Here is a 23,848-nt window from a genome sequence, read left to right on the forward strand (position 1 = left end):
GCCCTTGTTTTTTTTTTTTTTTTTAAGATTTTATTTATTTGAGAGAGAGAGAATGAAAGAGAGAGCACATGAGAGGGGGGAGGGTTAGAGAGAGAAGCAGACTCCCTGCCGAGCAGGGAGCCCGAAGCGGGACTCTGTCCAGGGACTCCAGGATCATGACCTGAGCCGAAGGCAGTCGCTTAACCAGCTGAGCCACCCAGGCGCCCCTCTAACATGGTTTTCAACCTTCAGCTTTATGAACTTACCCCAAGTTAGGTATGTCTGTTTTTCCAATTCACAAAAGTCTTGAAGTGGTTTTTGTTTTGTTTTGCTTTTAAAGATTTTATTTATTTATTTGACAGAGCACAAGCCAGGAGAGTGTCAGGAGGAGGGAGAGGGAGAAGTAGGCTCCCCACTGAGCAGGGAGCCCAATGCGGGACTCGATCCCAGGACCCTGGGATCATGACCCGAGCCAAAGGCAGACGCCTAACGACTGAGCCACCCAGGTGCCCCTCGAGGTGTTTTAATTGTCTTATAATTCAGTATGCCTTGCACATAGTAAACTATCAAAAGAATTGCAGTGTTTGAGAAATGTTCCTTAGCAGATTTTTTCCATTTAGCTTTGCTGGTGGTCTAGTCTGTTTGGACTGCTCTAACAAAATATCACAGACTGGGTAGTTTATAAACAGAAATTTATTGCTTTACCATTCTGGGGACTGGAAGTCCCAGGATAAAGGCACCAGCAGGGTCATCTTCTGGTGCTGGAACCCACTCCCTGGCTCATAGCTTCTTCCTGTGTCCTCACAGCAGGGAAAGGGGGGGTGGGGATCTCTCTGGGGCCTCTTTTTGTAAGGCATTAATCTCATTCATGAGGGCTCTATCCTCGTGACCTAAGCACCTTCCAAATGTCTTCCCTTCTATTATTACCACACTGGGCTTTAGGATTTCAACATAAACATTTCAGGGGGATGCATTCAGATCATTGCACTGGTGGATCCTCAGATCCTCTCCTTTTTTTTTTTTTTTTTTAAAGATTTTATTCATTCATTTGAGAGAAGAATGAGAGAGAGCACAAGAGGGGGGAGCGGGAGAGGGAGAAGCAGACTCCCCGCTGAGCCGGGAGCCCGATGTGGGACTCGATCCCAGGACTCCAGGATCATGACCTGAGCCAAAGGCAGTCGCTTAACCAACTGAGCCACCCAGGCGCCCTTTTTTTTTTTTTTTTTTTTTAAGATTTTATTTATTTGACAGAGCACAAGCAGGGCGAGCAGCAGGGAGAGGGAGAAGCAGGCTCCCTGCTGAGTGTGGGGCTTGATCTTAGGATCCTGAGATTATGACCTAAGCCAGAGGCAAACCCTTAACCAGCTGAGCCACCCCAGGCATCCCCTGTACATTCATTTTTTTAAAGTGAAGGGTGTTTGTAGTTCTCTACAAATTTGAATTAAAAATCACCAGATTCTAGCATATTAAGAATGGTATTGGGGAACAAATAATGGTTTCCACTCTGTCTTTTTAAGACAAACTAAGAAGTTTTACTCAAAACGAATTTCAGGTTCTGCAAAACTTAGTTGTTTGAACCGACCTGGCCCTAATGTTGAGCTTGGAAGCTCTTGTCAGAAGAGCACGGAGTGGGGGCGCCTGGGTGGCTCAGTGGTTAAGCGTCTGCCTTTGGCTCAGGTCATGATCCCAGGGCCCTGGGATCAAGTCCCTTATTGGGCTCCCTGCTCTGTGGGAAGCCTGCTTCTCCCTCTCCCACTCCCCCTGCTTGTGTTCCCTCTCTCACTGTGTGTCTCTCTGTCAAATAAATAAATGAAATCTTAAAAAAAAAAAAAAAAGAGCACGGAATGTCCCACTGTGGGGGCTTTCAGTTTTGTTTTAGGTAATGGATTATTGACATAGCATATGCAGAGGTAAAAGAAAAGTTTTCATTTACTTCTATAGGTATTTACTATTAATGTGAACTGACTTACTTGCATAGTGGTTATGAATTTTGCCAATGTTAGTGTAAGGCTAGAGATAAATCCAGTATAAATTAGGAGCTAGAATTAAAGCTAAACCAGCTTCTCTTTTGGTTAATAGAAAAAAGAAATGTGATAAGTCAAGTGGGATTTCACAAGCAATTGAGTTCCCATGAGTGAATATATGAGTTTATTACTGGTTTAGGGTTAAGTATAGGGTCACCTCTTGTATTTTTGATGGTTTACATCAGGATTACCTAATAAACATTAAGCTTTGCAAGCCATAGATATCTCTGTCCCACATGCTTGTTTTTAGAACTCTTTAAAAATATAAAAACCAGGGGGCGCCTGGGTGGCTCAGATGGTTGGGCGTCTGCCTTCGGCTCAGGTCATGATCCCAGGGTCCTGGGATCGAGTCCCGCATCGGGCTCCCTGCTCAGCGGGAAGTCTGCCTCTGCCATTCCCTCTGCTTGTGCTCTTCTATCTCTCTGTTGGATAAATAAATAAAATCTTAAAAAAAAATAAAAACCAGGGGCACCTGGGTGGCTCAGTCATTAAGTGTCTGCCTTCGGCTCAGGTCATGATCCCAGGCTCCTGGGATCGAGCCCCGCATCGCGCTCCTTGCTCCGCGGGAAGCCTGCTTCTCCCTCTTCCACTCCCCTTGCTTGTGTTCCCTCTCTCACTGTGTCTCTCTCTGTCAAAAAATAAATAAAATCTTTAAAAAATATATATATATATATAAACCATTTTTGGTTCCTGAACCAACCCTTGGTTTGGATCATTTAATTTTGTTATTTGGAAAATGATTGTATTTGCTCACTAGAGCTGCTATAACAAAGTACCAGAGATGGGGTGACTTAAACAGAAATTTATTTCCTCACAATTCTGGAGGGTGTTAGTCTGAGATCAAGGCGTCAGCAGGGTTGGTTTCTTCTGAGGCCTTTCTCCTTGGCTTGTAGATGGCTCTCTCCTGTATCTTCACAGGGCCTTCCCTCTGTGTCCTAATGTTTTGTAAGGACACCAGTCATGTTGAGTTATGGCCCACCCTAAGACTTCATTTTAAAGATCCTCTCTCCAAATACATTCTCATTTTGAAGTCTGGACGTTTAGGATTTCAACATATGAATTTGTGGGGGATACAGTTCAACTCATAACAGTGATCTAAACTCTAGATAACTTAATGTGAATTTGAGGAAAGAAAAAAGATTCTCTGGTTCCAGTGGTCTCAGTATGAACAAACTGAAGAGCTAATACACTAGTTGGTTTTTTATATAGCTGTTGTAATAACCATGTCACAATTAGTGTGCCCCTTCTCTATTAGAGTCTTACTATAGGCTCTTAACATGCAACTTTTACAAGGTAAACACAATCTAAGTTTGGCTACAAAAGCATTTACCCTAGTTTATTGAAATACTATTTGTAAAATGTATTGGGAATAGAATCTTTTCATTAACGAAGTATAACACAGTTTCAAAATTAGACTGGGTTACACCAAAGGAAGAAAGTATTCCCTGCCAGAATCATTTAATAACACTTTTTAAAAAGTACAGTGAACATAATTCCCCATCTACCTGTCATCTAGAGTGCTTAGCAGGCCTTTGCCACATTGCTTTATTTACCCCTTTTTTCCTTTCCTGAAGTCTTTTATTTTTATTTATTTATTTAAAAGAGTTCACCTATTTGAGAGACGGAGAGAGAGCACGCATACGAGCAGGGGAAAGGATAGAGAGAAACAGACTCCCTGCTGAGTGCAGAGCCTGATGCAGGTCTCAATCCCAGGACCCCAAGATTCATTACTTGAGCTGAAGTCAGACACTCAACTGACTGAGCCGCCCAGGTGCCCCTGCTGAAGCCATTTGTTTATTTACTTATTTCGAAAGATTTTTTAAATTTATTTAAGGGAGAGCACGGGGTTGGGGGTTGCGGGGGCAGAGCGATAAGGAGAAGGAGACTCCCTGCTGAGCAGGGAGCCTGAGGCAGGGCTCAATCCTAGGACCTGGAGATCATGACCTGAGCTGAAGGCAGAGGCTTAACCGACTGAGCCACCCAGGCACTCATCCCCTGAGGTCTTTTTTTTTTTTTTTAAGATATTTATTTATTTGACAGAGAGAGCGCGAGGGAGGGAACACAAGCAAGGGGAGTGGAAGAGGGAGAAGCAGGCTTCCCGCAGAGCAGGGAGCCCGATGTGGGGCTTGATCCCAGGACCCTGGGATCATGACCTGAGCCGAAGGCAGACTCTTAACGACTGAGCCACCCAGGCGCCCCCCCTCAAGTCTTTTAAAGCAAACCCCATATACTTAAGTTTTCATCTTGAATGGACATTTTTTTTTTCATAAAAACAATTCTTTTCATGCCTAACAAAATTAACAATGATTTTCATATTATCTAATACCCTGTCCGTATTCACATCTTCACAGTTTCAGTAATCTCTTTTTTATGTTTAGGTTGGGATGGAGATACAGCCTAGGGTCACCAATTGTACATGTTTGATAACTCTTAGATTTTTTTTTTCTTTTTTATTTATTTGAGAGAGAGAGTGGGCGGGGGTGGGGGTTGGAGACAGAGAGTCTTAGGCTCCTCATTGAGTGCAGAGCCCCGCTCGTGGCTGGATCTCATGACTCTGAGATCACCACCTGAGCTGAAGCCAGAGTTGGATGCCTAACTGACTGTGCCACCCAGGCACCTCTCTTAAGGTTTCTTTTAAGAGGCAGTCCCTCCTCTTCTTTATAGCCTTGATTTAACAGTATTCTGGATTTCTCACTTCCTCGTGGTATCATTTGAGTGGTTTCTTTTTCTCATATTTTTTGTAGACTGGCATTAAGTTTACTCCAGAGTATATCATGTTGCATGAAATTGGGAGGTTTATGTTTGGTTGTCCTACTTTTCTAAGATGGATCATAAGTTCTTGATCAGTTGGTCATCTAATAATTTTTAATGGTTTCATCCATTGTTGATCACTGCCAAATCAGTTTAAGGGTTGCAAAATGGTGACACACTCCCCCTCTTTCCTCATTTTATTCCACTCCAAAGCTGAAATTCTGCAAAGAAGTTTCCTTCATGAACTGGTCCTATTCAGTTACCATGAATAAAAGGAAAGAAGGAAAAAATGCCTAATTCTTTATCTTTAACTGCTAATTTGTAGAGAATTGGAGCTGTTGTAGCATCTTTTGGTGGTCTAGAATTGTCATTGGCCAACGTGGGGAGACCCTTATTGTTGCCTCTGGTTTTGACTGACCTCATGGTTTTTAATAGCTTCATTTGCACAAGATGTCCCAACCTCATCTGTATTTCCCACCTCAGGACTGAGGTCAGCCATTTCTTTGTAGGAAACCAGGTTCCTTTAGTTGGAAATAGTATTTTGGCACTGTGGTATTCTTTGTCCAGATAGTTATTATGAGCACTTTTTAAACATAGGACTATATGGTCATTTCAATTTGAAAATCTATAAACCTAAAACTATTTAAAGTTTTAATTATCTGTTAAGTTACCAAATATTTTCAGTTACAGACCAACATGTTTTACCACATTGAGAACACCATTTTGGTAAGAAAATGAGCTAAAAATAATGTATGACCTATTGTGACCTATTCATAAAACTCCTAACTTGTTTGTTAGCCATATTAATAGCAGAAGTTTGGTTAGACTTTTCTTCAGAGGCATGTAAAAATCTTTTTTTTTTTTAATCTATTGATAGATGCCTAAAGAAATAGCTTTTACCCTTGCTGATTTGCTGGTATTTGAAAACTGCCATCCATAATTGTTTACCTACTTTAGATCTGATATCAATATCCCAGAGTGGAATATAACGAGTCAAATTTAACAGTTGTATAAAAATGCTGATGAGCACTAGGCTGCAACTTTTTGTTTATAGGAGGGACTTTAAACTGCTACTCTTTAGGGTTGGGAATTGCAGAGCTTGGAAACAAAATTCCTTTCATTTGAGTTTATGAGTAGTGCCGGAACATAACGCTAATGAACTTTTTAATTTTTAGGTTTACAGAACAGTTCAAAGAATACAAAAATTCCTGTATAGCCAGTTATTTTAATTTTTACATTATCAGTGCAGAACATGCTTATTTTTAGAAAATAAGTGAACCCATTGAGAATAATGTGGTTCTGCTTGCTTTCCCTCATTGTCTTTCTGGTTCATTCTGTAGAGGCAAATCCTGTTGGGGTGTGTATGTGTGTGAATTCTAGGAATTTTTATGCATATGAGGATATTTAAGAATTTTCTTAAAGATTATATTTTTAAGTAATCTCTACACCCAACGTGGGACTCAAACCTACAACTCCCAAGATCAAGAGGTGCATGCTCTACCGACTAAGCCAGCCAGGCACCCCATAAAGAACAGTTTTAAAGAAACAGGGCACCTGGGTGGCTCAGTTGGTTAAGCGTCCAACTCTTGATCTCAGCTCAGGTCTTGATCTCAAAAAAAAAAAAAGAGAGAAAATAATCTTTATCAGCTATATTTGACTGCATTTGCTTTTAGTAGTTTTTAACCATATTCTAAAACATAATTTTAATGGATGGGTAGAGCTCTAGGTGGCTGACACCATGAAGAAGACAGGTATATTGCAGGAGACAGGAGCAGAAGAATAATAAGGAAAAAGCAAATAGTCCAGGCTCATTCTAGTATAGTGTCTGTCAGATACATGTGTAGATAGAGTAGAAGATAAGACTGTAAAACTTAATTCTTTAATGTCATTATTTAGAATCATAAAAGTTTGTTAGGAAAATTGTTCAAAAAAAATGGTTTTTTGATAATAGTCAGAAATAAGCTACAGACGAGAACTTCTTAAAAAACACTATCAGTTTGGGGCGCCTGGGTGGCTCAGTTGGTTAAGCGACTGCCTTTGGCTCAGGTCATGATCCTGGAGTCCCGGGATCGAGTCCCACATCAGGCTCCCTCCTCAGCAGGGAGTCTGCTTCTCCCTCTGACCCTCCTCCCTCTCATGCTCTCTGTCTCTCATTGTCTCTCTCGCAAATAAATAAAAAAAAAAAATCTAAAAAAAGACAAAACAACACTATCAGTTCTACCATCATCTCCCCTACCCTCCCCCTAGTTCCTAGCATTGTAAGTAGAAATGTTTAATACTGTGTTTCTTTTTTTTTTTTTTTAAGATTTTATTTTTATTTTTATTTTTTTTTCAGAGTGAGCAAGCGATCACAAGCTGGGGGCAGCGGCAGGCAGAGGGAGAAGCAGGCTCCCCACTGAGCAAGGAGCCCAGTGCAGGACTCCATCCCAGGACCCTGGGATGGAGCACCATGACCTGAGACAAAGGCAGACGCTTAACCAACTGAGCCACCCAGGCATCCCTAATACTGCATTTCAAATTGACAGTGGATTAGTTCTGTATGATTTCTTAATTCTGTGAAGTTGACATTTAGGAGCAAGGCTCTAAGGGAGTGGCACATAAATTTTGACAGGGCTTCCTAATGGTTAACCCTATTGAACATTGTTTCATTTTTGAATTCTTTCCTGTTGTGAAATCAGTATCACCATGTTAACTTGAAATGCAGCTGTTAAGAGTAAAGATGTATTTGAAATTATAATAAACTGCCTCAAGGGGCGCCTGGCTCAGTTGGTCAAGTGTCTGACTCTTAATCTCAGCTCAGGTCTTGATCTTAAGGGTTGTGAGTTCAAGCTCTGCATTGGGCTCCATGCGCCTGGAGCCCATTTAATAATAATAATAAACTGCCTCAAAATGATCAGTGTTTGAGCGGAGGTGTACTTATATTAGCCATACTTTGGAGGTTATGTAAATACTCAGTTAATGAATTCCAGCTTAATTTTGTCTAATTTTATCTCTTTGTAGGCAGCCTGCTTCTGCAAAGTGGTACGATCGAAGGGACTACGTCTTCATTGAATTTTGTGTCGAAGACAGTAAAGATGTTAATGTAAATTTTGAAAAATCCAAACTTACGTTCAGGTAAATTACCATTTTACATCGTTGGGTAAAAAGCTTGTATTAGACAACTGACTAACTTTGGCTTGCTTGTTTTGTGTTTTCACTGAAGTTATTACTAATATTTATCCCTCTGAAGAGGCTCATATTTTTTTTTTTTTTTTTACACAGTTGTCTTGGAGGAAGTGATAATTTTAAACATTTAAATGAAATTGATCTTTTTCACTGTATTGATCCAAATGTAAGTAGTCTTGATGCTTTAATTCCAATTTAAATCTGAGGAAATGGACATACATAAAGTACTCTTTTTAGCAGTAAGAAGTAATTGTTTTTCTTAACAGTTCAGAGGCTAACTAGGCATATTTATATTTTTGTGATATTTTCCTCTTAGAACTACTTCTCTGTATACTCTTTGTTCTTGCTATCACTGTTTGGACTTAGGGCAGTATTCTTGAGGCTTGCCTTAATCTAACTTTATAGAATCTTTATTCTATGATTGTATCATATTTAGTTAATTTTTTTAAGGTTTTATTTTATTCACCTTGTGCAGGGAGGGAAAAGCTCTTTGCAATTTTGATAGCTAATGAAATTTTTAGTACTCTAAGGGATGTTTCTTTGAGTTTAGAGAAAATGTAGGGAAAAGAAATGAGAGTTGAAGAATGACAAGCTACTTTCTATTCTGTAGTGATATTGGAGAGAGAAATGGTGTGATAGTGCTTTTGTTTTTGTTTTTAGGATTCCAAGCATAAAAGAACGGACAGATCAATTTTATGTTGTTTACGAAAAGGCGAATCTGGCCAGTCATGGCCAAGGTTAACAAAAGAAAGGGCAAAGGTATGTTTCTTTCCTTTTTTTGGGAGGGAAAGTTTAACATTTTTATTTTAAATAATAAAAGACACATTGGCATGAGGAATATAATGTTTCTGTTTCATAGTTACATGTTATTAAAGTCTTTTGTTCTATGTTTTTTCCTTCTTTGGGTTTTATTAGTTTTAACTTAAAACCAAAGGTGGTCAGAACAAAGTCAGTCACTAATTGATGCAGAATCTTTTGCTGAATTCAAGAGGCACATTTTTCTTAGAAGGCTTTATAAGTTTCTTATGTATCATATGGGAGCATATTTTAGTGCTACAAAAATCAGTTGCATCTGAGAATAGTTCCTACCAATGAATGAATTTTGTTTTATTATCATCATCATCATCATTTATTATTTTTTAGGTAGGCTCCACGTCTAGTGTGGAGTCCAGGGAGGGGCTTGATCTCACAACTGTGAGGTCAAGACCTGAGCCAAAATCAAGAGTCAGAGGTTTAACTGACTGAGCCACTCAGGTGCCCCTGTTTTTGTGTTTGTGGGTTTTTTTTGTTTTTTTTCTTTAAACTAGGATTGTTTAACAACTGTGAAAGAAGTTTTGTGAGACTGTCTTGACTATTACTACTGCATTTGACTTCATTCTGATTTTTCTATTCTTTTTTTGTATGTTAATTCCATGCCGTACTAGTATGAACCCACAGTTCCAAAAAGATAGTTTTAAGGTACATACCTGTAAGGTTAAGTTAACCTAATCATGGGGTGATGTTTGTATTATCTATAGCTTAATTGGCTTAGTGTGGACTTCAATAATTGGAAAGACTGGGAAGATGATTCAGATGAAGACATGTCTAATTTTGATCGTTTCTCTGAGGTAAGTTCTTGTTAAATGCATTTTGCCACCTCTCAGTACATTTCTATGTGAATTTAATTTGGTTTTAAAGCACCTAGTGGTATTTAAGACCTGAATTACTTTACTTTAAAGGTCATTCTGCAGCAAAACAAAGTAAGATCTTAACAGTGGTCATTAAATCCTGAAGTTTAACATTCTTTTATAATTAAAAAAAAAAATTAGTGGTAAGTTCTAAAGTTGATGCATACAGACAAAAAATAAACCGTATTATCAATGCAATATAGCTTGGGGGGGGTGTTGGTTGGTTTGTTTTGTAGCTAGTTCTTATTCTTACATTGAAACTGATTTTTTTTAGGAGCATGGATAGGTTTGCATTTTAGAGCCGTGTAATATGAATATAAACCTTTAAACACAAAAATGGTAGTGAGATGTGCATAATGAGTGGTGTGTAAGGATGTCTTAGTTTGCAAAATCAAGGAAAGGATTCCCCCCCCCCCCCAAGGAAAGGAGTTAAGTAAGCCTATTTTTCCAAGATGTTATCCAGATTCACATTGCGATGGCCAAAGGGAAAAATCATTGATCTCCCTTGAGGTAGAATAAGCCTTATGAAATAAATGTACAGCAGTAAAGCTGATTAGAAAAAGAATATTAGGTTCTGAGTTTGAAGATGAAATCCATTTCATGGCAATTTGAAGTTTTAATTGACTAGATTTTGTTTATATTTCTTCTTTGAAAACTAAGAGCTAAAAAGTAGTAAATAGTTATGTATGCAACTGCTTAGTCAACATCTCCTCACATGGTTCCGGCACCTTGATTTCAAATTAGAGGGAAAGGGACAATATGAAGATTCTCTTCAACTATGCTGTTTCTATTCCTTACCTGTAGTAATTGGTGCCACCATTTTACCTAGCTGTGCATGACACAGCTTAACACTGTTCTTTTACTGTCTGTATCCAGTATAGCATTAACAGCTATCTTTTGTTCTGTTTTTTTTGTTTTACTTCCTTAATAGTTCTTGAATGTATTCAGTTCGTTCTCTTTTGCCATTGTATCCTCAACAGTTAGCATTATGCTTAGCACATTTTGAGCATTTTTCCTGCTCAAAGAAATTTAACCAAATTGTTCAACAGTGCTGTAGGGAATCTCTTTACTAGTTACTCATATTATTCAACACTAGGTTGCCCAGAACTTTTATACTGAGCAATTTTATAGTTAGGTATCTTTTAAAGGCCTCTTCTAACTCTAAAGTGCAGGTAAGCATAGATTTTGGAAGTTTTAAATTTTTGTTTATAAAGTTATATATGTAACCATATATGTGAATATTTTAAATTTTAAAAAATTTACAGAAAAGTTGTAGCTTGGGGACATAAGTCCCTCCCAGTCTTATTAATAAATTAGTTTGGTTATTTGTACCTTTTTAAGTAATTAACTGCTTGCTTTATGATCAGAAACTAAAGATAAGAAATTAGTACTTCATGTAAGTATATTCTGTTGTTAGTCCCAATGTATTGTGAGTATACAAGAGTATTTACATATACAAAGGTATTATAATAATATAATACAAAGGTATTATTCTCCATAGTATGTACCTTTTATTTCAAGAATTATGTATATTTTCTGTTTTTAACATGTTATTGCTCTTTAGTCTTTGATTTAGCATTCAGGCCTTTTATACAACCTAATCATCCTGAAGGTCTTTAAGTCATTTATTGGTTCTTCACAGTATTTAAAACTATAATGAGAATACTATAATACACATGCCACTTAGCTTAAGATACAAAGCTTTACAACTACAAATGAATCCCATTCTTTTCTTTAGGCACCAGAGGTAAGCACTATTCAGGATTTCGGTGTTTAATTTCTACATCCTACATAAATATCTTGCTGGATAAGTTTTAATAACTTCACTTTTCTTCAGTGAGAACATAGTCTTCCTACAAGTTGTCAGGATTTTATGTAATTACCTATATAATCTACCTTTTCCAGAAAGGAAGGTACTTAACATTTGTTTTGCTTTTTTTATTGGTGGAAATCTGTGGACTTAAGGTTTATTCTGGAGCTTGCAACCTAATAACTAGGGCTTAATTTAACATCATTTTTAAAACTAATTTTTACACTTCAAATAGATGATGAACAACATGGGTGGTGATGAGGATGTAGATTTACCAGAAGTAGATGGAGCAGATGATGTAAGTCTCTAAATTCTTTTCTCTGTTTACTTAAATAGTAAGAAACAATGTATTTATAGGTTGTTTTATATAGATTCAGGATTGCTTTTTTTGCCACTTCTTGTTGGTTTTTTTTTTCTCTAAGAAATACAGGGAAAAGCAATTTTTGAAATGTGCTCATTTTTGAAGGATAGGTATCTGCTAGGGACAGGTGTCCCATGGACCATTCTTAAAGGGACCAGATCTCAAAGAGAATCACTGCATAGAGACATCATATGCCTTACTCAATTAAGAGTTAGTTTAGGGATTATTTTGACTAAGTTAAACGGGTTTTGCAGTAGGATTGGTCAGAAACCATAGAGTGAATAGATGGACGTTATGAATCCTTAAGGATAAACTGGATAACTTTCTCAACATTCCACCCGCTGGCATCCTGCTAACATCTTCAAGAAAGTTGTTCAGTACAGTTTGAAAAATACTTAGACAATTCAACAGCTAGGATTGGAATTCATTGTCTTCTGTCAGTCCAGTGGTTTTCACAGTGAGCCGTTTTCCTCTTCCATTGAATGCCAAGAGAAACCATTTTATACCAAGTTTCAATCAGGTTGATAGGAAGGGATTTAAAGGATGAGCACCAATCAAAAGTCACACACCTTACAGGGAGGTAGATCCTCAGCTATATGTCTGTTCATCTTAAGTAAACTTGTTCTTAAGTCCAGTGATTAAATTCATAAGCTTGATATAACCACATATCTTTGCTACTTTAATAAAAGTACAGTGCTTCAGGTTTTTAAGGCAAACTGTTCAGTTAGCAGAGTAATGTTTGATCAGCTTGGTAACTTTAAAATTCTTTCTTCTGCAGGATTCACAAGACAGTGATGATGAAAGTAAGTATATTTGTAAAAAGGATGTTTACACAGTGATATTTCACATCAAAGACCACAAACTCTCAAAATAGAGATGTTAACTTCTTTACAGTTCTTGGGAGAAAAATTATTTCTTCACGGCCTCTAATAAGATAGCCAAAGCATAAATTTAAATGATTCAAAATTTACATTAAAAAAGACAGTTCCCTATGAAACTAACTACTGTTGACTTTTTTTTTTTTAATAAAACTTGGAAGTTGATAGATTGTTCCCTTGTACTTCATACTAATCTTTTTTAAATCTTTCAGAAATGCCAGATCTGGAGTAAAGAATGTTGTCCACCGGATTTTGAGAAAGAAAAGTAACTTCTCTGCAAGATTTCATAATTGAGAGAATTCTTGAGTTGATAGCTCTAAAGGCAGATGCTGTATTTGCCTCCTTTAACCCATTTTTCAACTTGTTTTTTTAAAGGCTTCACTAAGGGTTGATATGTACCATTGTATGGGGCAATTTTAAGTCAGCTAAGGCAATAACCTTATGCATGAACTTTTCCCAGACTTCCATGATGCTGTTGAGGTCCTAGGCAATTGATACAGCAGTTGTGATAAATAAAAACATTTCACCTCAGTCTCCTTTACTTCATAACATAGATACTGACATGATAGGAAGCTCTTGGCTTAGAAGAAAACTAAATTTTAGATTTTAGAAAATGGACTCAAAGTGGCTGATGAAACAAATTGGTTGATACCTTAAACTTGGTAACTTGTTGTTCTCTGGTATATCCTCCAGGATTATTCCACTAAAGTTCTTATTTTTCAAGAAATTTACTTCACATTATTGTAAGTGATCACTTGTCAGTGTTCCAGATGTATCTTAGCTAAAACTAGTGAATGCCCTAACTTAGGTGGTTTTTGAAGCCTGTACATTTGGTATTGTTTGACCCTTAAACTTTTACATCTCTTAGCATGGAGGACGAAGAAAGGCTGTACATTGTTGCTTGAGAGTCTGTACATTTAGACCAAATTGTATTTGCACTGTCAGTATGGCAAATGAGTGGAAAAAAAAAATGTTAATACACTATTGGATTTTTTATTTCTTTTTTTGATTCAGCTTGTCCCAGGCTGAAAACCTCAATTTATGTTCATGACAGTGGGATTTTTTTTTTTTTTAATGTCTACATTCTTTCTAATAAACTGTTGGAAGACTTTTTTGGCTGTCCTTTTAAGTGTCTGGTTTACTGTAATTTCATGTATTACCATTTACTGGAATGGAGTTTTTATTTTACTTGAGGAAGAATTTGGGTGTATTCCTTTGGGGAAAAAAGGCTTGCTGTAATGTCAGGAAACCTTTTAAAAGTGGATCTGTAATAGCAAATTGTAGATGCACTTTGCAGCAGTTGGAAAAGAAAGTGTTGTGATTTGATTGAAATAAAACTAAATGTGTTGTCCTCCTGTAAATCTTTGAGCTTCTGCATTTTGGCAGTTTTTATTCCCTCTAACTTCTGTGTATTTGTCATAGCATAGAAATGCTTCCTATTTCAGTGTTTCTTTATGTCCGACATTAAGGACCTGTGTTACAGGCAGTATTAAGTGCTGGGGATATAAAGACAATCCTTCAGGTACTTGCTGTGCGCAGGGAGTCATAGGTTAGGCACAGGGGACGAAGATTGGACAAAAACTTGAGAGATGGGAAGTGTGCTATAATAGGTTTGCATAGGGCATTATGGTGATTTCTAAGGAAAACACAACCTTTTTCCCTTCCCCTGTTAAGTACATGACTGTTCAGAGTGATACTCAAAAGCATTTTCTTGAAATGCTACAACTAGAAAATCTGTCCAGGAGGCCTTGAGCATAACACTTGGCATTTGACTCTGTTTTATTATGTTATAGAAGTATAACATGGGTTCTGGTTTTGTTAAGGAATGCAGTTTCTTCAAAGTCCTAGACTTTTTCACATTGAAAGGTATGTTTGAACTTCTGTAGTTTTTTTTTTTTTTTTTTAAGATTTTATTTATTTATTTGATAGAGACACAGCGAGAGAGGGAACACAAGCAGGGGGAGAGGGAGAAGCAGGCTTCCCGCCGAGCAGGGAGCCTGATGCGGGGCTCGATCCCAGGACCCTGGGATCATGACCTGAGCCGAAGGCAGACGCTTAACGACTGAGCCACCCAGGCGCCCCTGTAGTTTTTTTTTAATTATTGTTTTAAACTTGGTCTCCTTTGGGCAGCAGTTCTTTCTGCCCACAGGTCCCGTCCCCGTGCTTTAATAAAACCACCTTTTTGCACCAAAAACAAAAACAAAACAAAACTTGGTCTCCTTTGGAGCATACCAAAGGCATTAGTATGATTGATAAGTGTAGTACTTAGCTTAAGGGTAAAGTTTTTAAAAGTTAACTACATTTTTAGTGTAGTTCTCTGGCAAAGCTATTTCTGTCAATCAGTTCTAGAAGTTAAAGATTCATTAAGGGTTCATTGGTTTTATCGCCAGCCATTAAGCTATAGCAATAAAGTATAGCTTGATGGATTTCTGATTGCATCCTGTGTCTCCTAAGATTTTCTAAATTTAATTAAATTTATTTTGTGTTCAAACACTTGAAGAGGAGGATTTCATTAACCCTTATTGCTGAGTCAGGTACCAAGCCTTGTGTACGGCATCAGTAGCCCAGAACTTGAGAAATATTTGTCCTTGTTATCTCAAATCTGAATTGTAATTATTGCTTTAAAGAGAATTACTGGGGAGAGGATCACTTGAGTAAATTTTAAGTTTGAATAGCATCTGTTCTCATAGTTTGTCCATTTGATACGTGGTGATAAAGGTGCTTATATGCAACTTCCTAAACTGTAAAGTCACCTCCAAGGAAGGGAAGGAAGGCAGTTAGTTGCTATAATTGCATGAAGGTTTTATCTACCAATTTAGTTCGAGCTGGTTTTAATTCTGTTTGGTGGGAATTCTTTTGATAAGAAACAAGTGATAATGAACTTAATCTGCATGCTAATCTCAAATAATGCTGCTGTTACTGATGGCTCACCAAGCGTTACACTAATAAGCATGAGAACATAAAGGCCAGTAAAAAAAGGGGAGGCAGACACCTTGTCTGAGGCCTGCTCTATCTCCCTAAGTTATTTTATCCTACTTTATGCTTTTCAGGCCTGTACATCTGAAATTTAGACATTAACCACACTTGATTATTGTTGGAGGTCTGTTTCTCCCAGAAGAGTGAGGGACATTGTATATCACCACTGAATCTCCACTTGTTAGGACAGCACCTGACATGTGGTAGAAGCTCAGTAAATAATTGTTGAATGAATATATTTCAGAAATAGCATGGGTAATGTTTTGTGAGTGGGTCTAGAGATAAGGAAACAAGTTAATGCGGTAATTCAAATGTTAAAAATGAAGGTAAACTGGGGCACCTGGGTGGCTCAGTTGGTTAAACGACTGACTTCAGCTCTGGTCATGATCTCAGGGTCCTGGGATCAAGCCCCGCATCAGTCTCCCTGCTTGGCCGGAAGCCTGCTTCTCCCTTTCCCACTCCCCCTACTTGTGTTCCCTCTCTCGCTGTCTCTCTCTCTCTGTCAAATAAATAAAATCTTAAATAAATAAAAGTAAACTTACGCACTGGCAGTGGGACCTGGAGAAAGATTTCCAGAGATACATAGCTGGTCAAATAGAGTATGATGACAATTCATTTAAGATACCGCCAGTCTTCTTTGCTCTTAGCAGTGTTTTCTAAAGTGAAAACCAAATCATGTCACTTGTTTACAAGTTCTGTTTTCAGTCTGGATAATTTCATTGTTTATGTGAAGAACCTATCCAGAACTTTAACCTAAATTTTTTTAGCCTCAAATCCAGTGATTTTCATTTCCATACTCCATTTAGCATCCCATTTCCATGGCTATGTGTTGAAATTATCACAAGTTCAGAAGTGAGAGAACTAAAGCTTCTTCCACTACAACGATAACAGCCTTGTTGAGTATATTTGTCCCTCAACCATTGTTCTTTTTAAAAATACTTTATTAAGATTTATTTGAGAGAGAACGAGTGGGAGGGGCAAAGAGAGAGGGAGAGAGAATCTAAAGCAGACTCCGAGCTCAGCTGCGAAGCCAGACACAGGGCTTGAACTCACGAACCCGAGATCATGACCCGAGCCAAAACCAAGAGTTGGACGTTCAACCAGCTGTGTCACTTGGGCGCCCCAAGATTATTTTATTTTTTCTTAAGATTTTTTATTTGACAGAGACAGCGGAAGAGGGAACACAAGCGGGGGCGGGTGGGAGAGGGAGAAGCTGGCTTCCCGCTGAGCAGGGAGCCCGACGCGGGCCTCGATCCCAGGACCCTGGGATCATGACCTGAGCCGAAGGCAGACGCTTAACAACTGAGCCACACAGGCGCCCCCAAGATTTTATTTTTTATTTATTTTTTTAAGATTTTATTTATTTATTTGAGACAGAATGAGACACAGAGAGCATGAGAGGGAGGAGGGTCAGAGGGAGAGGCAGACTCCCTGCCGAGCAGGGAACCCGATGCGGGACTCAGTCCCGGGACTCCAGGATCATGACCTGAGCCGAAGGCAGTCGCTTAACCAACTGAGCCACCCAGGCGCCCCCCAAGATTTTATTTTTAAGTAATCTCTGCACCCAACCTGGAACTCGAACTCACAACCCTGAGATCAAGAGTTGCACACCCAACTGACTGAGCCAGCCAGGCACCCCAACCATTGTTCCTTCTTTCTTCTCAAAAGTAGTTAAGCCCCACAGCTCTAGTTTGATCCTTCTTTCTGTATCCCTGTGGTTCATCTTGAACCCAGTGGTTCTTTTTTTTTTTTTTTTTAAGATTTTATTTATTTATTTGACAGAGAGACACAGCGAGAGAGGGAACACAAGCAGGGGGAGTGGGAGAGGGAGAAGCAGGCTCCCCGCAGAGCAGGGAGCCCGAGGCGGGACTCGATCCCAGGACCCTGGGACCATGACCCGAGCTGAAGGCAGTCGCCTAACCAACTGAGCCACCCAGGCGCCCGAACCCAGTGGTTCTTGACATATCAAAATCATGGGGCTTTGTGATAATGTGGATTCCTAGGTCCCAATGCTAGATAGGCTTTAGTAGGTCTATGCAGGGACCAGGAATTTTCACTTAACTGATACTTGAGATAAGTGATTTCTGAAGTGTAGTCTTTGGACTTAGCATCCATCTCCCCTAGGAACTTGTTACAAATACAAATTCTGGCGGTGTCTGGGTGGCTTAATTGGTTAAGTGCCTCAGGCCGTGATCTCGGGGTCATGGGATCAAGCCCTGCATCAGGTTCCCTGCTCAGTGGGGTGTCTGCTTGTCCCTCTCCCTCTGCCCCCCTGCCGCTTGTATTCTCTCTCTCAAAATCTTAAAAAAAAAAAAAAAAAATACAAATTCTAGGCCCCCAAATGAGCCTACTGGGTCAGAAATGGGAGGGTAGAGGCTAGTGATCTGTTTTAAGACCTCTTAAGCTTGAGAATGACTGTTTTAGATCTAAAATGCAGATTCTGAATCCGTGCTGCAGATCAGCTCAGTCCAGTGTGACTTTTTTTTTTTTTAAGATTTTATTTATTTATTTGAGAGAGAGAGACCGAGAGAGAGAGCACATGAGAGGGGGGAGGGTTGGGAGGGTCAGAGGGAGAAGCAGACTCCCCGCCGAGCAGGGAGCCCGACGCGGGACTCGATCCAGGGACTCCAGGATCATGACCTGAGCCGAAGGCAGTCGCCCAACCAACGGAGCCATCCAGGCGCCCCAGTGTGACTTTTTGACGAAGGAAATGTTCTACATCTTTATTGTCTGAGTAGCCACTAGCCACACAGTTACTGAGAATCTGACATGTGGATAATGTGACTGGCATACTGAATTTTTACTTAATTTTTCTAAATTTATTTTTTTTATTTTTTAAAGATTTATTTATTTATTTGACAGAGAGAGACACAGCGAGAGAGGGAACACAAGCAGGGGGAGTGGGAGAGGGAGAAGCAGGCTTCCTGCGGAGCAGGGAGCCCGATGTGGGGCTCGATCCCAGGACCCCAGGATCATGACCTGAGCCACCCAGGCGCCCTTAATTTTTCTAAATTTAACCCCATGTGGCTAGTGGTTATCATAATGGCTAGAGTAGATTTAGGTGATTATGATGCAGATTGTTCCTGGCCCATTCATTGAAACAATTTATTAATCAAATTCTTACCTAATGCTATGGGGAATTCCTTCCTGTCATAAAATCTAGAAGCTACAAAGGAAAAGTTAATGAATCTGACAAACATTAACAGGTCAGGGCACCTGGCTGGCTCAGTTGGTAGAGCATGTGACTCTTGATCTCAGAGTTGTAAGTTTGAGCCTCACATTGGGTGTAGTAATACTTAAAGTCTTAAAAAAAAATAACATAGGTCAAAAAATGCTATTAGGGGGCACTTCGGCGGCTCAGTCGGTTGAGCATTCAACTTTTTTTTTATATATAAAGTATTTGAGAGAGAGTGAGCACGAGCGGGGCGGGAGGGGCAGAGGGAGAGGGAGAAGGAGACTCCCCACTGAGCAGGGAGCCCAATGCAGGGCTTGATCCCAGGACCTGGGGATCATGACCTGAGCTGAAGGCAGACGCTTAACTGACTGAGCCACCCGGGCACCCTGAGCATCCAATTCTTGATCTCAGCTCAGGTCTTGATCTCAGGGTCACAAGTTCAAGCCCTGGGCTGGGCTCCGTGCAGGGCATGGAGTAAAAAAAAAAAAAATGCTATTAGGTTAAAGGATAAGTAATGTACTAAAAAATATATAACAACATTAAAAAGTATTTGAAGAGCACTTAATCATGACAAGCCAAGAGGAAAAATAATGGGCAAAAGATAGGAACAGGTAATCTGAAGAAATATAACTGGCCAATAAACATGAAAGTTCCAGCTTAGTAGAAATCAGGGAAATGCAAATTCAATCAGTGAAGTAATTTCATTCATGTAATATTAGCCACATTTTTTTTAAAGATTTTATTTATTTATTTGAGAGAGAATGAGAGAGAGAGAGAGCATGAGAGGGGGGAGGGTCAGAGGGAGAAGCAGGCTCCCTGCTGAGCAGGCAGCCCGATGCGGGACTCGATCCTGGGACTCCAGGATCATGACCTGAGCCGAAGGCAGTCGCTTAACCAACTGAGCCACCCAGGCGCCCCAATTAGCCACATTTTTAAAAATTTTGGTAAGGATTCTGGGAACCTGGTAAATTAGCAAGATGGTTTTAGACCATTCAGCAGAATCTCGTTTAAATGAACAATTTAAGCCAACATTTCTTGGAATCTATGAAAGAAGTATTAGTGTACACAAATATGTGTACAAGATTTTTTTAATTCATTATTGCATGTAACAGCCATTTGAAACAATCCAAATGGACCTTTAATGGGGTCAAATAAATTACACATTCTTGGATTCTTGGGGTTCCTGGGTGGCTCAGTTGGTTGAGCATCTGCCTTTGGCTCGGGTCGTTAACCCAGGGTCCTGGGATCGAGCCCCGCATTGGGCTCTCTACTCAGCGGGGAAACTGCTTCTCCCTCTCTCATTCCTTCTGCTTGTGCTCTCTCTGTCAAAGTCTTTAAAAAAAAATAAATTACATGCTCTTAGGGCATAACGTACAGTCATCATCAATAAAGTAAATGTACTAGGGCGCCTGGCTGGCTTGAGTCGGGAGAGCATGTGACTCAGTCTTGGGGTTGTAAGTTCGAGCCCCATGTTGGATGTTGTGATTACTAAAAAAAAATAAATTTGGAAAAAAGAAAACTTAAGTTTTCTGTAGTATGCTTCCACTGAGGTTTAAAAAAGGTGCAGGGGCATATATATGGTCTCTGTATATGGAATGGATAGAAAGTGAATCGGGCGGGGGGCGCCTGGGTGGCTCAGTCATTGGGCATCTGCCTTCGGCACAGGTCATAATCCCAGGGTCCTGGGATCGAGCCCCACATCGGGCTCCCTGCTCTGCGGGAAGCCTCCTTCTCCCTCTCCCACTCCCCCTGCTTGTGTTCCCTCTCTCACTGTCTCTCTCTCTGTCAAATAAATAAAATCTTAAAAAGTGAATGGGGTATAAATAAAACTTTTAGTGGTTATTTCTGAGAAGGAGTGAGACTTTGGGGTAGTGGTACTGGTGAAAGGATTTATTCTTATCCTGTGTATCTAGAATATATTCATGTATTGTGTAAAGAAACAAAAACCAAAATTGTCTTACAAGAGAATATTGGATTTCTGAGATAGAAATTTTTTTTTTTTAAGATTTTATTTATTTCTTTGAAAGAGAGAGAGAGAGCGCAAGAGGGGTAGGGTTAGAGGGAGAAGCAGACTCCCCGCCGAGCAGGGAGCCCGATGCGGGACTGGAGCCCGATGCGGGACTCGATCCCGGGACTCCGGGATCATGACCTGAGCCGAAGGCAGCCGCTTAACCAACTGAGCCACCCAGGCGCCCCTGAGATAGAACTTTTAACGATAAAATTTGGGAATGACTGAGGAGTTAACATGCTTAAGTGAAATGTGAATGTAAAACTAATTGGAATTAAGAAGTTAAAGAACTCTGAAACTATAGTATTGAATGGGTTATTTTCATGAATTTGAAATCACCCAAAATGATAGTAAGAAATGTAGAGACAAAGACATTATAGTCAATACCAAAGTACTGGAAGAATGTGGGGCATGGCCACTGTGGAAAGCAGTAAAATAAGGAGTTAGAAAATCCAGTTTTGACCTTACAATGAGTAAGGTTTTCAGTCATAAATTATGTAGTCATTTGGAATTAATTTCAGGTAAGAAGCCAGATTTGGTCTTTGTGGTTACTACTGTCCCATGAAAAGTAGCTTGTATTTCACATAAAATATTTACCTTGGGCTATCTGGGAATCAAGAAACATGAAATAGGACCAAAACATATCAGAACTCTAAAATAGATGACACTGTTTGTTCAGAAAGGCCTACCTTATTCCAAGCTAATCAAGTTTGTTTACTTTTATTTTAGTAGTATTTACAAATTTAGCAGATTCTCTAATTTCAGAATAGGACATAAAGTTGCTGAGGGCAATCATTGACAGCAAAAATAAGTTCACAGAATTGAGCATAATGGAGAAACAGCTCATCTACCTTAATAACACAAAGTATTTAGAATTGGAATGTGATTCAAAGATGTTTAATGATAACCCAAATGTCCAAGAAAAAGTTAAATTACTTGATAATCTGCTAAGAGGACAAAGAAATGTGTGATACATTTCAAGAGGTAATGAGCCTGGAATTTATGAAAATCTTTGACACCTGGGTTTAGTTAGTGTACCAATAAATGTTTGATGGTTAATAAAATTTTGCCAAGACCAAAGTTGGTGATACAAAACCAAAGGATCTTAACACTAAGTCAACAGTAAGCAAAAATACTAATTATGTGCCAGGGATTGTTCTAAATACTTCTTTCATTATTATTAATCTTAAGTCTCAAAACAACCCTATGAGATTATTCCCATTTTATTATCTCTTTTATAGGTGAGCAAAGTAACAATTTAACTTCCCAATGACATCTAGTAAGTAGCAAAACCGATTTTAACCTAGACACTCTGGCTCCAGTGACAATAAATACTCTGAGGGGCATCTTGGCCTATCTACAGAAACTTCAACTCTAATAATTGAGGGAGGCTAGTAAAATATATAGGACCCTAATAACTGGGATGCTGCCCAGCGTAATGGAAAGCACATGGATCATAAATCAAAAATGTGTATCGTGTCTTACGATGCAGCCCACTGAAATTATCTTTGACCCACCTTTGCCATGGAATGAATTCCTAGTTGCCAAACTTTTCAGCCCTTATTATTTTTTTTTTTTTAAGATTTTATTTATTTATTTGAGACAGAGAGAATGAGAGAGAGAGAGCACATGAGAGGGGGGAGGGTCAGAGGCAGAAGCAGGCTCCCCGCCAAGCAGGGAGCCCGATGCGGGACTCGATCCAGGGACTCCAGGATCATGACCTGAGCCGAAGGCAGTCGCTTAACCAACTGAGCCACCCAGGTGCCCCCCTTATTATTTTTTTTTAAGATTTTTAGTTATTTGACAGAGACACAGCGAGAGAGGGAACACAAGCAGGGGGAGTGGGAGAGGGAGAAGCAGGCTTCCCGCCAGCAGAGAGCCTGACGTGGGGCTCCATCCCACGACTCTGGGACCATGACCTGAGCCAAAGGCAGATGTTTAACGACTGAGCCACCCAGGTACCCCCAGCCCTTATTTTATAGGATATCTATGTGATTGATGCTGTTGACCACTTTCTCCTTAATATTCTCTTTCCTGTTTTTTGTTTTGTTTTGTTTTTTTTAAGATTTATTAGAAAGAGAGCTGGGGGAGGGGGAAGGGGGAGAGGGAGAGAAAGAATCTCCAGCAGACTCCCCGCTGAGTGCGGAGCCTGACACGGGGCTTGGTCTCAAGACTGACACCAGGACCTGAGCTGAAATCAAGAGTTGGATGCCCAACCAACTGTGCCACCCAGGTGCCTCTCTTTTTTTTTTTTAAGATTTGTTTCATTTTATTTTATTTATTTTTTTTAAAGATTTTATTTATTGGGGCGCCTGGGTGGCTCAGTTGGTTGGGCGACTGCCTTCGGCTCAGGTCATGATCCTGGAGTCCCGGGATCGAGTCCCGCATCGGGCTCCCTGCTCGGCGGGGAGTCTGCTTCTCCCTCTGACCCTCCTCCCTCTCACTCTCTGTCTCAAATAAATAAATAAAATCTTTAAAAAAGAAAAAAAAAAAAAAGATTTTATTTATTTACTTGAGACAGAGAGAATGAGAGACAGAGAGCATGAGAGGGAGGAGGGTCAGAGGGAGAAGCAGACTCCCTGCCGAGCAGGGAGCCCGATGCGGGACTCGATCCTGGGACTCCAGGATCATGACCTGAGCCGAAGGCAGTCGCTTAACCAACTGAGCCACCCAGGCGCCCCAGATTTGTTTCATTTTAGAGATAGAGCAAGCTTGAGCAGAGGAGGGAGGGGCAGAGGGAGGAGAGAGAATCCACAAGCAGACTCCCTGGCTGAGCACCGATCCGATGTGGGGCTTGATCCCAGGATCCTGATATCATGACCTGAGCTGAAATCAAGAGTCGGCTGCTTAACTCAACCACCCAGGTGCCCCTCTCTTTCCTGATTCTTCACATCATGGTCTTTGGCCTTATTCCTCTGCTGCTTCCTTTGCTGTTTCATTTTTCTCTATCTGCTCCATACATATTGCTGTTTTCTCAGGTTCTTTCCCTCTAATTATTCGGCAAGATTACCATAGGCACCCCCAAACTTAACCTTCTCTTCCTGTTTTCTCTTT

The 23,848-nt window shown here is 39.8% G+C and overlaps 1 protein-coding gene across 1 annotated transcript in view; it reads left to right on the plus strand.

Annotated features, from left to right (window-relative positions):
* PTGES3 (prostaglandin E synthase 3) overlaps positions 1 to 13,744 on the plus strand; it is a 25,316-nt gene extending 11,572 nt beyond the window's left edge. The window contains exons 2-8 of the mRNA XM_021687264.2: positions 7,755 to 7,868; positions 8,016 to 8,085; positions 8,580 to 8,678; positions 9,437 to 9,526; positions 11,632 to 11,694; positions 12,536 to 12,560; positions 12,848 to 13,744. Coding sequence (XP_021542939.1) covers positions 7,755 to 7,868; positions 8,016 to 8,085; positions 8,580 to 8,678; positions 9,437 to 9,526; positions 11,632 to 11,694; positions 12,536 to 12,560; positions 12,848 to 12,867 — 481 coding nt within the window. The 3' untranslated portion in view covers positions 12,868 to 13,744. The remainder of the gene's footprint in view (positions 1 to 7,754; positions 7,869 to 8,015; positions 8,086 to 8,579; positions 8,679 to 9,436; positions 9,527 to 11,631; positions 11,695 to 12,535; positions 12,561 to 12,847) is intronic.
* The last annotated feature ends 10,104 nt before the right edge of the window (positions 13,745 to 23,848 follow it).

Source organism: Neomonachus schauinslandi, chromosome 5 (genome assembly GCF_002201575.2).
Source record: "Neomonachus schauinslandi chromosome 5, ASM220157v2, whole genome shotgun sequence".
NCBI classification, from domain to species: Eukaryota; Metazoa; Chordata; class Mammalia; order Carnivora; family Phocidae; genus Neomonachus; species Neomonachus schauinslandi.